This window comes from Rhineura floridana, chromosome 9, assembly GCF_030035675.1.
Source record: "Rhineura floridana isolate rRhiFlo1 chromosome 9, rRhiFlo1.hap2, whole genome shotgun sequence".
In the NCBI taxonomy this organism is placed as follows: Eukaryota; Metazoa; Chordata; class Lepidosauria; order Squamata; family Rhineuridae; genus Rhineura; species Rhineura floridana.
In genome coordinates, this window is record NC_084488.1 from 67,952,680 (window position 1) to 67,967,024 (window position 14,345).

The 14,345-nt window shown below is 43.5% G+C and overlaps 1 protein-coding gene across 4 annotated transcripts in view; it reads right to left on the reverse strand.

Annotated features, from left to right (window-relative positions):
- GAB1 (GRB2 associated binding protein 1) overlaps positions 1–14,345 on the reverse strand; it is a 136,664-nt gene that overhangs the window by 20,728 nt on the left and 101,591 nt on the right. For 2 of the 4 annotated variants that reach the window (XM_061584836.1, XM_061584834.1), the window contains exons 3-4: positions 2,336–2,549; positions 1,628–1,702 (exon numbers count right to left, since the gene is read on the reverse strand). In XM_061584836.1, coding sequence (XP_061440820.1) covers positions 1,628–1,702; positions 2,336–2,549 — 289 coding nt within the window. The remainder of the gene's footprint in view (positions 1–1,627; positions 1,703–2,335; positions 2,550–14,345) is intronic. The other 2 variants (XM_061584837.1, XM_061584835.1) reach the window with 1 other exon arrangement.

Here is a 14,345-nt window from a genome sequence, read left to right on the forward strand (position 1 = left end):
AACTTCTGCTGTTGAGTTGCTAAGGATAATTCGGAAGATATTGGTTAAATCTTATGTTCACCATTTCAAGTACTTTTTAAAAAAATGAAATACTCCCTAAACAATTGCTCAAGCCTTGTTCAGTTTTGAAATACACTGATCATCCTTTTCCATTTTGAGTTTCCATTTCGAGAGTTGCATTAATCCTTTTTGTCTAAGTACTAGTTTTTAAAGATTTATATTATAATATTATATTTTATATTATATTATGGTGCTACAAAAAAGGAAGACCCTATTAAGATGAGACAGGAACTGAGATTATTTCTAATTTGTAACACTTTGCTACATATAATATTTACTGGATTTTATATGACTGGCCATCTATAAAACTAGTATATAATATACAGACAGAAGGTGTTTATTTTCTAAAATCAGTAATCCTATCTCCCTAACATAACAGAGAATTAAAAGCGAAGAAACCTCTACATTTAAAAGAGACTGAGGCATGAAATCCTTGCCTTTGTAACATGGTGGCTGCATTTGCACATCACAGTAAACCACAGGTGGCTAGCATCTGGCCCTCCAGATGTTGGTGGACTACAACTCCCATCATCCTTGACCACTGGCCACACTGGCTGGGGCTGATAGGAGTTGTGAGTGCAATGACATCTGGTGGGCCACATGTTAGCCACCCTTGCAGTACACCATACTTAATGTTTCACCATGAACATGCTGATGGCTCCTGCTTCACTCGTTCCCCAGTACGATGAGCAGGGGCAACAAACCATGATTCCTAGCTTAGTGTTACTTCCAAACCAGGAATTGTGGTTTGTTTCATGCCAAACATGCCATGATATGAAGCCAGTGTTTGTTATTGGCTTAATAATCATACAGTAGGGCCCCGCTTTACGGCATTCCGCTTTAAGGTGTTCCACTGATGCGGCGGCTTTCGTTTTTAATTTAAAAGCTATTTTTTTCTCTTTTGCGTCATTTTCACGCGACGCAGCCCATTAAAGTCAATGGGGTTCCGCTTTACAGCGTTTTCCACTTTACGGAGGGGTCTGGAACGGAACCCGCCATATAAGTGGGGCCCTACTGTAATTTGTTTGGAACGAAAACCACACACCCCATGTGGAAGTAACATTAAACCAGGGATCATATTTGTCCCCACGTGCTAGCAGGGAGCAGCAAAGTGGGAGTAATCTCCATGCCCACAGTGGACCCACTGACTACGGTTTATTATGACATGCGAACTGTCGCAGTATGAATAATATCACATCCTGTCATTTGGGGTGGGGGTGGGGTGGATACAACTGTTAGTTTTTTGTTAGAGAGAGACAAAAGAGCAGAAGAGAAAGAAGGTAGGATAGCCACAGCATTCTTCAATTATGCAAAATAACTAAGCTCTTTGCTCCTTTTAAAATCACAAAAAAGGCCCACAAAGGACAAACAAGCAGCTTTACACACAGAGTTACAATTTTTTATATATATTTGGATCCTTCAGGTATTAATTATTTGCACCGCTTATTAAAATCCACAGCACAACATGCAACACACACACACACACACACTGGAGTTGTTTCAAACAAGTTATAGCTTCGAGGTTAAATTCTAAACACAGATCCCAAACAATTCTCATTACACTCACTGCAATGGAATCTTTTTACTTTCAAAATCCTCCAGCAGTAAATACTCCTCCCCTTCATCCGAGACAACATAAGAGCTGGTTTGCAAGTGCATGATAAAAATTAAGAGAGATCAGTAACAAACTATTTTTTTCTGTGACTTTAAAGTTTTTGAACAGAAAGCCTAGTCCTTGGTAAAATCATTGATAAAAAGTGTCATTTTAATACACACACACACACACACACACACACATTAAGATAAATAAGGTGATTGAAGTTTCATATCACACCAGCATCTTGGCCATGGAGATGTATGTGCACTATAAACCCATTCAAATATGCACACACTTATATGCACACTTAGTGTGCAATCCAACACATCCAATACTCAGAGGTAGGCTCCATTGGTTCAATGGGACTTACTCCCAGGTCAGTGTGTACTGGATAGCAGCCTTAATCATTTGTCTGACAGGGACCATGGTTCTTTTCTTTTTTTTAGGGACAAAATATATGGTAACAATACATTGTAGCTTTCAATACTTAGACTGAAGTCTGTCCAGGACTGATGAACATCAAATGACTTTGCAAGAGGGGATAGGACCCTTCCCACAAAAGATAATCTGAAGGCCTTTGCAACAAATAATGTTCCAACTGAAAGCCCTCTGCTGCAGCAGCCAATGTCAGAATTGTTGCTAAAACCTTTTATGGAAGGGGAGGTAGTTAGCATTTACCTTGTGGGTTCAGGCTTCTTGCTCTGACAGTTAATTAGTAACAGGTAGTCTTGTGGATCTTCTTGACTAGAGGCCGACTCTAATGGTGGGATGTTAATTAGCTGATACGGTGGAGGTAGGGACAGTTCTGCTTGCACAGATGGTATGGAAGTGTTGACAGCTAAGGGTAATTCGGCAGATGCCTGTAGAGAACTGCCAGGTGGCTTCACAGCATCTACAAATGCAAAAGCACACAACAGAGTCAACCCACACTTACACACATTTTAGTCTCTTTAAATCAGAGCAGAAACCAAATTAAAGCAATTTTAAAAATCAATTAATCATGAGGTTTTCAGTCAATCTATTGGTTTAATTTGCATTTGACTACATGCTACATGACAAATGACAATGACATCACAAGCCTGTACTGTTGCCCACCGTTAATATCCTCATATTGCAAATTGGAGGGGAGGTTGCAACAATTACCCTATACTGAGAGAAGCGGATGCCTGTTCCTTGAAATGGCATTCCCATCCATTTCCCATCAGTGGGTTGCCCACAGCTCCATCAAAGGTAAACTGCCAAATGTCCTCTGTCTGACTTGGATAGTATGTATGTGTGTCCTCGTGCACACAAGGGTACCTCCCTCTCTCTCCCCCTTCTCTCCCCGCCCATGTGAGGGTAGAGGGCATCTGGCAACGGGGCTTTGCAACTGCAGGAGATCTACTGAAGAGAATGGGCAAAGGATGAAGAGAACTGGGAGCAGAAATTGTCAATGGCTGAACAGGCATGGAAGATTTCACCCACCCACCCTGACAGCCCCTTATAGCTTACACCTCAAGGATGCATCAACAATGGAGGGAAGGGTGGGCTAGGTCCATGCACTGTCCTCCTCCTCCTACCTAGGCTCATCTCTTTTAGCAGAGCCTCCTCTTCAGCCTTTGAAAAGAGCATGCCATTGCTAGCCAAGCCATGCAAGTGTTCCAACTCTCAACTGTCATTTTATAAGAAATACAGGTCAATGTTTATCCCACTTCTCCTCTTGCCAGCTTCACCAGGCAGCTGCATGTTCCCCCCATTATTCTTGCAAGTTAGGGGAATGGACCGTAGGTTATTTATTTATTTATTTGATTTATATCCCACCCTTTCTCCCAGTAGGAGCCCAGGGCAGCCAACAAAAGCACTAAAAACACTTTAAAACATCATTAAAAACAGACTTTAAAACATATTAAAACACAACAACAATGTTCAGCGGTAGAACATCTGCTCTGCCTGTAGAAGGTCCCAGGCACAATCCTCTGCATCTCAAGGCAGGGCTTGGAGAGACCCTGCCTTGAAACCCTGGAGAGTTGCTGTCAGTCAGCATGGACAATAGAAAGCTACAGATGTCAACGGTCTGACTCTGTATAAGGCAGCTTCTTATGTTTTTATGTTCCAGTGGCAACATTGCTTCAGGAACTGCTAGTGCGTACCCATTTCCCCATTTTCTGGACGGTGGACAGGTCTAGCAGCCTTCTGAAGGAGGCATTGGATGGCGGGGGCTTGGACAAGGTGGCAAGGGGAGAACTGGCCCAAGATATTTTATTGCCCATGGCAAATCATAATGCTCCTCCTTCCCACTCCCATTGACTGGATCAGCAGTCAAATGTTTACTTCCAACAGTGGAGAAGTGGCAGTGTCCTCCACCACACCTGAGGCTGGATTATCCATAATGCAATTGGAGCACCTGGACCAGAGGTCCCTGCCTGCAAGAGAGCCCAGACTCTGAGCTTTCATTTTTTTAAAAAGGAAGTAAAGCTGCATAATATTAAGGACGTTAGGAAATAAAACATGTAGCCAGATAAGCCAGCCTTGCTTTTCCTGCCTTTTCAATGTTTTTAGTCTATGAGTGAAGTCAGAACTGTGATTGACAAGTCAGCAGCAGTACTTAAGAGCAGCTATTTTCACCTTCCCTTTAGTTTCCATTTACTAGTTTATCTCTATCATTTGCCCAGATCCAGCAGCAGCAGTCCATCAGGTCAGAGAACACTATGTAATTTATATTTTATAACACTTCATAATTAATATAGTACAGCCCTATTTATCCTAAATGTTTTGGTTATCTCCCCCCCCCCCAAAAAAAAGCAATATGATATCTAAGGAGAAAGATTGGGAGTCTTGGGGACAGGAAGTAATTTATAGTGTTCTGTATGAACAAAGTTGGCTAAGTTTGAACAGGGTTAGACTTGCAGGTTGAGGTTTGTGTTTGACTTCTGCACAAAGTGACAACGGTGACAAGTGTTTAGAAAGATGGCTATTTTTTTTAAAAAAAAATACAGTTTTATTATTATGATTTGTCTTATTACTGATCTTTGTAAGCCATTCTGGAAGACTTTTTCACCTGAATGGCAGTGTAAAAAATGTCTTGTTTTGTTTCTGTCAGTAGTATAGTATGCAAAATAAAAATGTTGATGCTTCAGAACAGTGGAGCATGCATGAGTTCTTGAAGCAATGAATCGTGTCCACAGGTTAGTAAAAAAAAATAGACTCAACAAACCAGAAACAATATTTTTTTAAAAAAAAATGGCAGGGGCAGGGGGAATCCCTCTGAATATAAGAGCAACCAGATTGGATGAAACCAAAGATCCACCTAGTCTACCATCCTACTTCCCACAATGGCAGCCAGATGCATCAGGAAGCCCATAAGCAGGGTCTGAGGGCCAATAACTTTTTTTCTATTGTTTGTCCCTTCTCCCTGATCTTAATCAGAGGTTACCTCTGAACCTGGGGAAGGAAAGGTGTCAGAGCAGAGTGAATAAGCTGAAGTTGTAAAGGCTAACAACAGAAAAGAGCTCTTGGTCTCACACCCTGCTTTGTCTAATTGCTCTTTAAAACGATGGGTAAGTCAGAGGTCCACAATACATGATGTGCTATGTGAAGAAGACCTGTCCCTATAACAATCACCAAAAACTAAACTAATTTATTTTGCCTTTGCTGCTTTGCTACATTGCTTTTTTGTGTGGACACTTTCAAAGTTTTGAGCAACAAACACTTGACTTTAGTGATGTGGTAGAGTGTCAGTTCTCCAAGCTCATGCCTGATGAAAAACAGCAGAATGAAGTTGTCTTAGAAGGTTCTTAAAAGTTCAGAAAAGAAACATTTTATCCAATTATTGATAAATTATCTATTTGCATAAGTTCACGTCTTAATGCCTACAAAACTGCACTGGACAAGTTTGGATTTCTCAGCCATTTTTATTTATTTATTTATTATTTGATTTATATCCCACCCTTCCTGCCAACAGGAGCCCAGGGCAGCTTAATTTTATTAATATGTCAAGTGAAAACATCCTTAGCGCTGCTGCAAATTTACATAATGTTTCCCAAAAGATCTTAATAAATTGTTTCCTGAAGAAGTTCTTCAGTTCAAAAGGTTTGTAAAACAGTCATGTTTGCCACTACAACCTTTAAAAACTATATGAAATAGCAAAATGGAGAGTGTTTTTTCCTAATGTTGCCCTCAGAATTTACTTGTGCCTGTCCGTCACCTACTGCAGTGCTGAAAGATCATTTTCAGAAATGGCACAAATAAAAAATGAACTGAGGGCAAGCATGCCGAATGTAAGACTGAATGCTTTGGTGCTGATGAGTACAGAAACAAGTCTTTTCCATAGTGTAGATTTTGAGAACATAATCGATGACTTTGCAGCAGTGAAGGCAAGAAAAGGTCAATTGTAAGGCAAGGCTCCTGTTTTATAGAACACACTGTCATTTCATCTGGTATTAGACACATATCCACAGTTTTAATTTTTAGGCACCTACTTAGAGCCACCCTGGGCTCCCACTGGGAGGAAGGGTGGGATATAAATCAAATAAATAAATAAATCTTACAAACTTTCTTTGTATTCTGGACTTTTCTAGTGTATAATCTGCTATTGTTTTATTATTGCTGTTTTATTAGTGTTTTTTTCAGAATTGTACACCATTCAGATATGAGCATGTATGTGCTTCAGCATGCAAACAGATGTAATAAAATAAACAAACATTAATTCAATATTTTTTTTAAAAAAATCATGCATTCCTTTCTGGGGAGGGGGACTCTTTTGGGAAATGGCACCAGGGCCCCCAACCACCTTAATCTAGGCTTGACTGCCCCTGAAGACAGCAGGCTAGTTTAGGCAGTACCAGGCAAGCCCTCTGGTGCACGCAGCTATGTCCTCCAGCTGCTTCCTCCCAGGCCCCTCCCATTGCAGAATCTGCAACCTGAAGATCCATCTCAATTTTAAAAGAGCACCCTTTAGTTCAAAGTTAGAGTGGTGCCTGGCATCCTATGCAAAATCATCTTGGTGATCTGTGTGCTGCTACCCTGAGGTTATATCCAGTGCTGCAGCAATTACATCTACAATGCAATCCTAACCATATATTCTCAGAAGTATATCTTATTGAATTCAGCAGGGATTACTCCCAGGTAAAGGGGGTTAGGATTGCTGCCTTAATCTAGTGATCATGTGCAACTGCTGAGATCTGATGGGATATTCTCACACTAGCACCACAGATAGGAATATTGCATGACTAAAGCTTTTCATCCCACACAGACAACTAGTGGTTCAAGAAGAATGCTTGACTAGGTCCCTTCTTCCTGAAATGCTAACTTTCTGTTTGCAGGGAATTTGAGGTCTGGAGGAACATTCATTCACGCATCACCCTATCTGTATTCTAAAGTGGTGTAGTACCAGGAGGTTTTTCCTAAACAGTAGACCAGCCCTGACATTTTAAGAAACTGTTTGTAGCACCATGTAAAACACAGTTCTGTCAGTGGATCTTTTAGACAAGCAGAGTGCTCCCACTGTTCCTTGCTGCTGATCTGGCCTTAGGCTTGATTCAGTTATCCCTTCTTTCTTCTAACCAAAAAGCTGTCAACAAGAAATGTCCAAAACCAAAAATGTTTGGACTATCGTATTGTTCACATGTGTTACAACTCAGGGAACATAGTCACATTCTTCCAATTAATAGATAAACAATATCTATCCCTCATTCACGATTTAATTGTGGATGAGGCAGCTGATCTGGCATATATAACCGAGACCTGGGTGGGTGAGCAGGGGGGAGTCAGTCTCTCCCAGCTATGTCCACCAGGGTACCTCATCCAGCATCAGGGTAGACCTGAGGGTCGGGGAGGAGGGGTTGCTGTGGTCTACAGGAGCTCCATCTTCCTCTGCAAGCACCCTGTCCATGTGACTACTGGTCTGGAGTGTTTGCACCTTATGTTGGGTCAGCGGGACAGACTGGGGATTCTGTTGGTGTACCGCCCACCCCGCTGCCCAACAAACTCCCTAGCTGAGCTGATGGAGGTGGTCTCGGGTGTACTGTTGAGATCCTCCAGACTGTTGGTTCTGGGGGGGCTCAGGATTTCATCGTCTCCATGACAACCATGGGACTGTCCCAATATGCCATTGGCCCCACATGTAGCAGGGCATACTCTTTGCATCTGGACATGGAGTTGGTGATCTGAATGTGGGGGGCCTTACATCAGCCCTTCTGTCATGGACAGATCACTGCTTGCTGAAGTTCAAACTTACAGCGGCTTTTCCCCTCTGCAAGGGTGGAGGACCTATTAAGTTGGTCCGCCCCAGAGACTAATGGATCCAGATGGTTTCCAAAGGGCTCTGGGGAGTTATCTGGCTGATAGGGCTGGCGCTCCTGTCAAAACCCTGGTTGAACTCTGGAATACAGAAATGACCCGGGCAGTTGACATGATTGCTCCTGAGCGCCCTCTCCTGTGTAGAGCTCATACGGCTCCATGGTATACCCCAGAGCTGAGAGCGATGAAACAATATAGGACACGGCTTGAGCGCAGATGGAGGCGAACTCCTAGTGGATGCAATTATACCCTGGTAAGTGCCTATGGTAAGCTGTATTAAGGGGCAGTGAGGGCAGCAAAAAAACAATATTTTGCTGCCACTATCAAATCATCAATCTGCCACCCAGCGGAGCTCTTCAGAATTGTCCGGGGGCTATTACACTCTGGCCCCAGGGACATGGTAGAACCATCTGAGACTGTAATGAATTTGCTAGGTGCTTCCAGCATAAAATCTTTAGCATCCGCCAGGACTTAGACTCCAGTGTTATAGCAGGTGAATCAAGCGAGCTATCTAGAGCACAGCCTTGTCCCGATTTCTTAGATGAGTTTCAGTTGGTGCAGCTTGAGGATGCTGACAAGGTGCTTGGACAGGTTCGTGCAATCACTTCTGTGCTGGATCCTTGCCCTTCTTGGCTAATAAAAGCTAGCAGGGATGGAACAGCCGGCTGGGCCAGGGAAGTGATTAATGCTTCTCTGCAAGAGGGGGTGGTCCCTGGCTACCTGGAAGAGGCAGTAGTGAGACCACTCCTGAAGAGGCCCTCCCTGGACCCAGAAAATCTTAATAACTATAGGCCGGTAGCAAATGTTCCATTCCTGGGCAAGGTCCTGGAACGAGTGGTTGCGGGCCAGCTCCAGACACTCTTGGATGAGACCGATTATCTAGATCCATTTCAGTCGCGTTTCAGGTCTGGTTTTGGCACAGAAACAGCCTTGGTCGCCCTGTATGATGACCTTTGTCGGGAGAGAGACAGGTGGAGTGTGACGGTTGATTCTCCTTGATCTCTCAGCTGCTTTCGATACCATCAACCATGGTATCCTTCTGGGGAGACTAGCTGAATTGGGAGTGGGAGGAACTGCATTGCGGTGGTTCCACTCCTACTTGGCAGGTCGCCTCCAGAAGGTGGTGCTTGGGGAACATTACTCGGTACCCTGGACTCTCCAGTATGGGGTTCCACAGGGGTCCGTTCTGTCCCCCATGCTGTTCAACATCTACATGAAACTGTTGGGTGCGATCATCCGGAGCTTTGGAGTGTGTTGCCATCGGTATGCTGATGACACGCAGCTCTATTTCTCCTTTTCATTTCTTCAGGTGAGGCTGTCAATGTGCTAAACCGGTGCCTGGCTGCGACAATGGACTGGATGAGGGCTAATAAACTGAGGCTCAATCCAGACAACACTGAGATGCTGCTAGTGGGTGGTTCTTCTGACCAGATGGTGGATGTCCAACCTGTTCTGGATGGGGTTGCACTCCCCCTGAAGGAGCAGGTTCATAGCTTGGGGGTTCTCTTAGAACCATCTCTGTCACTTGAAGCTCAGGTAGCCTCAGTGGCACGGAGTGTCTTCTACCAACTTCGGTTGGTGGCCCAACTACGTCCCTATCTGGACAGGGATAACCTGGCTTCAGTTGTCCATGCTCTGGTAACCTCCAAGTTAGATTACTGCAATGCACTCTACGTGGGGCTGCCTTTGAAGAGGGTTCGGAAACTGCAGCTTGTGCGAAATGCAGCGGCCAGATTGGTAACAGGGACCAGACGGTCCGAACACATAAAACCGATTCTGGCCCACTTGCACTGGCTGCCTGTATGTTTCCGAGCTCAATTCAAGGTGCTGGTTTTAACCTATAAAGCCTTACACAGCTTGGGACCACAATACCTGAAGGAACGCCTCTCCCGATACAAACCCACCCGTATGCTACGTTCAAGATCAAAGGCCCTCCTCCGGGTGCCTACTCCGAGGGAAGCTCGGAGAATGGCAACAAGGGAGAGGGCCTTCTCAGTGGTGGCCCCCAAATTATGGAATGATCTGTCTGACAAGGTGTGCCTGGCGCCAACAGTGTTATCTTTTCAGCGCCAGGTCAAGACTTTCCTCTTCTCCCAGGCATTTTAGCATGTGTTTTAGCATGTGTTTTAAATTGTTTTTATATTGTTTTAAATTTTAAAATTGTGTTTTAAATTGTTTTTAAAATATGTGTTTTAAATTGTATATTTGTTTTAATGTTTTTGATTGCTGTAAACCGCCCAGAGAGCTTCAGCTATGGGGCGGTATACAAGTGCAATAAATAAATAAATAAATAAATAAATATTAATTGGAAGAACATGACTATTTCCCTGAGTTGTTTCTAAAATTATTATTTCTAAATTTCTAAAAATATAGTCACAGAGACCCACAGAGCAACCTTCGGATAACAGAAGTATCATACTTTACACTTTCATAAATAATAATGTTAAAAGCAGTCTAAATAATCCCCTGAACATGTTTCCTAGTTGGCAGCCTATGGACACTGTCCATAGAATCCGTAAACTGTTCACTGATGGACATTGCTCCAGAACAAGTTGTCTGGAATGTGACAATGTATGCCCTGAAAGCAGCTTGACAACAGAATTTTAGTGTTAGCATTAGTGTGTAGTGATGGCAACAAACTTGGATGGCTTTAAAAGATTAGGCAAATTCAGCACGCCTCTGAATACCAGTTGCTGGGAATAAAAAGTGAAGGAAGTACTGTTGCACTCAGGTCCTTCTTGCAAGCTCTCCGTAAGCAACTGGTTGGCCACTATGAGAACAGGATGCTGGACTAGATAGGCCTTTCCCCTGATCCAGCAAGGCTTTTCTTACGTTTTTATCTTACACCAAAAGTTATCCAAATAACCTACTAAAAAGCACATAATGTGAAATGGGGGAAAAACCTATTAACAAAACAAAACCTGTTGACATTTGTATTGGTAAATCAAATAGTAAAACAAATGTTTTACTACTGACAAATGGTAAATGGCAAATAATAGAACAAAAATTAATGAATTTAAGCCAACATAAAATTCCCTGGCAGTAAGCCCCACCAAGTTAAATGAGGCTTACTGTTGAGCAGACCTGTATAGGATCTGTGCTGTTAGTATAAATTATTTTAATTACTAGGGCGGCTCTGCCCCCTGCTTGTCAACCCCAACCCCCACTCACTCTGTTCAACAACCCCCCAGGCAGCCCCATTCCCCTCGCCAACTCGCTTGCTGCACTGTTCCTCCGCCATCATCGCCCCAGATAAACAGTGCTGCTGCACAGTGCAGCAAGGATATGCAGCACAGCTAGGTCGCAGACTGGCCTCCCTGCCAGGCTGCTGCTGCCCCACACCGCCACCTCCCCTGGACAAATGGCACCATGCACCACACCAGCCACCTGCCTCCCCAGCCAGGCTGCCACTACTGCCTTGCCTGCTTGCCAAGGCAGGTGATGCAAGCAGTGTGCAGGTGTGAAGGGAGCATTCTAAACTAGCATTCTATTTTTAGTTATCAGCGGGGCTCGACAACCTTATTTGTCCCTCTCACTATGGCCAGGCTCTCGCAAGCAAGACAAGCCCAAGGCTTCCTTCCAACCTGGAGCTAGAGAAGAGATAAATCTCGTCCTTTCTCCTCCACAAAGATCAGCAAAAGCAGGATAAGGAGATTGCTGAGAAGCTAAATGAATTATTTCCATCTGATCCAGGGTGGGATCCCAGAAATTACAGGCCAGCTATCTTAATGTCTGTCCCAGATAGAAAGTATTTTTAAAGATAAAATAACTAAGCATATAGAAGAATGAGTTTTGCGGAAGCAGAACCAGCATGGCTTCTGCAAGGGTAAGTCCTATCTCACTAACTATTAGAATTCTTTGAGAGTGTCAACAAGCATACTGATAGAGGTGATCCAGTGGACCTAGTGTCCTTGGACTTTCAAAAAGCTGTCAACAAGATACCTCACCAGAGACTCCTGAGAAAGCTTAGGAGTCATGGAATAAAAGGGGAGGTCTTATTGTGGATCAGGTAGTGGCTAGGAAACAGAAAGTAGAGATTAGGTAAAAATGGACAGTTCTCCCAGTGGAGGGGTGTAGAAAGTAGAGTCCCCTGAGGATTGGTTTTGGGACTTCTGCTTTTTAACTTGTTTGTAAATGATCCAGAGCAGCGTTATTCAACTTTAAATCCTCAGATGTTGATGGACTACAACACCTATCATCCCTGGCCATTGACCATGCTGTCTGGGATGATGGGAGTTGTAGTCCAGCAACATTTGGGGACCCAAAGTTGAAGAACAATGATCTAGAGTTAGGGGTGAGCAATGAAGTGACCAAGTTTGCTTATGATAGTGAATTGTTCAGGGTTATTAAAACAAAAAAGGATTGCGAAGAGCTCCAAAAGGACCTCTCCAAACTGGGTGAATTGGTGGTAAAATAGCAAATGCAAACCAATGTAAACAATGTTTGCACATTGGAGAAAAAAATCTTAATCTGACATATACACTCATGGGATCTGAAATGGAGGTGACTGACCAGGAATGAGACCTTGGGGTTGTAGTGTATAGCTCGATGAAAATCTTGACCCAGTGTGCGGCAGCTGTGAAAAAGGCAATTTCCATGCTAGGGATCATTAGGGAAGGCATTGAAAATAAAACTGCCGATATCATAATGCCATTATACCAGCCTTTCCCAACTAGTGGGCCACCAGATGTTGTTGGACCACAATTCCCATCTTTCTTGACCACTGGCAATGCTAGCTGAGGCTGATGGGAGTTGTGGTCCAACAACATCTGGTGGCCCACTAGTTGGGAAAGGCTGCATTATACAAATCTATGGCATGGCTGCATTTGGAATAGAGCTGAAAAGGTTCAGAAAACGGCAACCAAAAATGAACAAGGGGATAGAGCAATTCCCCTATGAGGAAAGGTTGCAGCATTTGGCCTTTGGGAGAAAAGGCAAGGATTGATTGATTGATTGAATTTATATACTGCCTTTCTACCAAGACACTCAAGGTGGTTTATAATTTTAAAATACTACAAGAAATAAATGATATACAATGTAAAATAAGAGGCGACATGATAGAATTGTATAGAAGTATGCATGGCACGGAGAAAGTGGACAGAAAAAAGTTTCTTTCTCATAACACTAGAACTCATGGACATCAAATGAAGCTGAATATTGGAAGATTCAGGACAGACAAAAGGAAGTAGTTTTTCACACAGTGCATGGTTAAACTATGAAATTTGTTCCCACAAGAGGCAGTGATGGCCACCAACTTGGATGGCTTTAAAAGAGGGCTAGACAAGTTCATGGAGGATAAGGGCTATCAATGGCTAGTAGCCACGATGGCCATGCTCTGCCTCCATAGCTGTAGTTAGCATGCCTCCAAATACTGTTGCTGGAAACTGTAGGAGGGGAGAGTGCTCTTGCACTCAGGTCCTGCTTGTGGGCTTCCTGTGGGCAACTGGTTGGCCACTGTGAGAACAGGATTCTGGACAAGATGGGCCACTGACCAGAACCAACAGGCTATTCTTATGCTCTTAAAAGCCTGTGATTTCTTTCGGCTCTGCATTTGCCAGATGCAAGCACAGAGCCATAACAAGTCTCTGCTTCTCATCTCCAAGCTGGAGAAGGAACATGGAATGCTTACCTCTGTGCCTGATGGACACTCTAAGTGCCCTGCAAATGGACAGCCTCTTTCCCACCACCGTCCCCAACACCTCTGAGCTGGAGAGGGTGGGGTTAATTTCTCACCCTAGGCAGGATCCCTCTTCCCAGTTCCAAAATTAGTGCCAGGGTGAGGACCTGACCTTGCATTGCACTTCAGAGGCACAAGAGGAGGTCAGTGGGGGAAGGGGATCCTAGTGACAACAAATGTTTGGTTGACCACAATGGCAAGCCAAAATTTGTTGACCCCATAGACATTACTGTCCTGCTCCAACGAGGGAAGTCCACATGTAGCCACTGCAGGATTAACAACCAGAGGAGAGTACACAAGTTCACGAGCAGGACATTAGTGCAATAGACCTCTCCTGCTGTGTTCTCTAGCAACTGTCATTTCAAACGCATTCTGCCCCTGATCCTGGACACAGTATACAAATGTTACAACCAGTAATTCTCAACAATCTTATCCTCCATGAGTGTAATCCCTTTTTAAAGCTGTCTAAATTGGTAGCGATCAGCAAATCTAATGGTAATGAATTATATAGTTTAACTATCTACTTTGTGCCGTATGGATGGGGATTTTTGTCCTTATCTGTCTTGCAGTACAAGTGAGAAAGGCTAAACACAACTACTATCTTGGGTTAATAATTGTGTCTGACACCTCACTGTACATGATTAGCTCAGGATCAGGGCCTAGAGAGTTTGAAATGCATCACTCAGTTAATCTGCATGCTAAGTTCTAAAATCAGAAAGCCACAGCAAATATTCC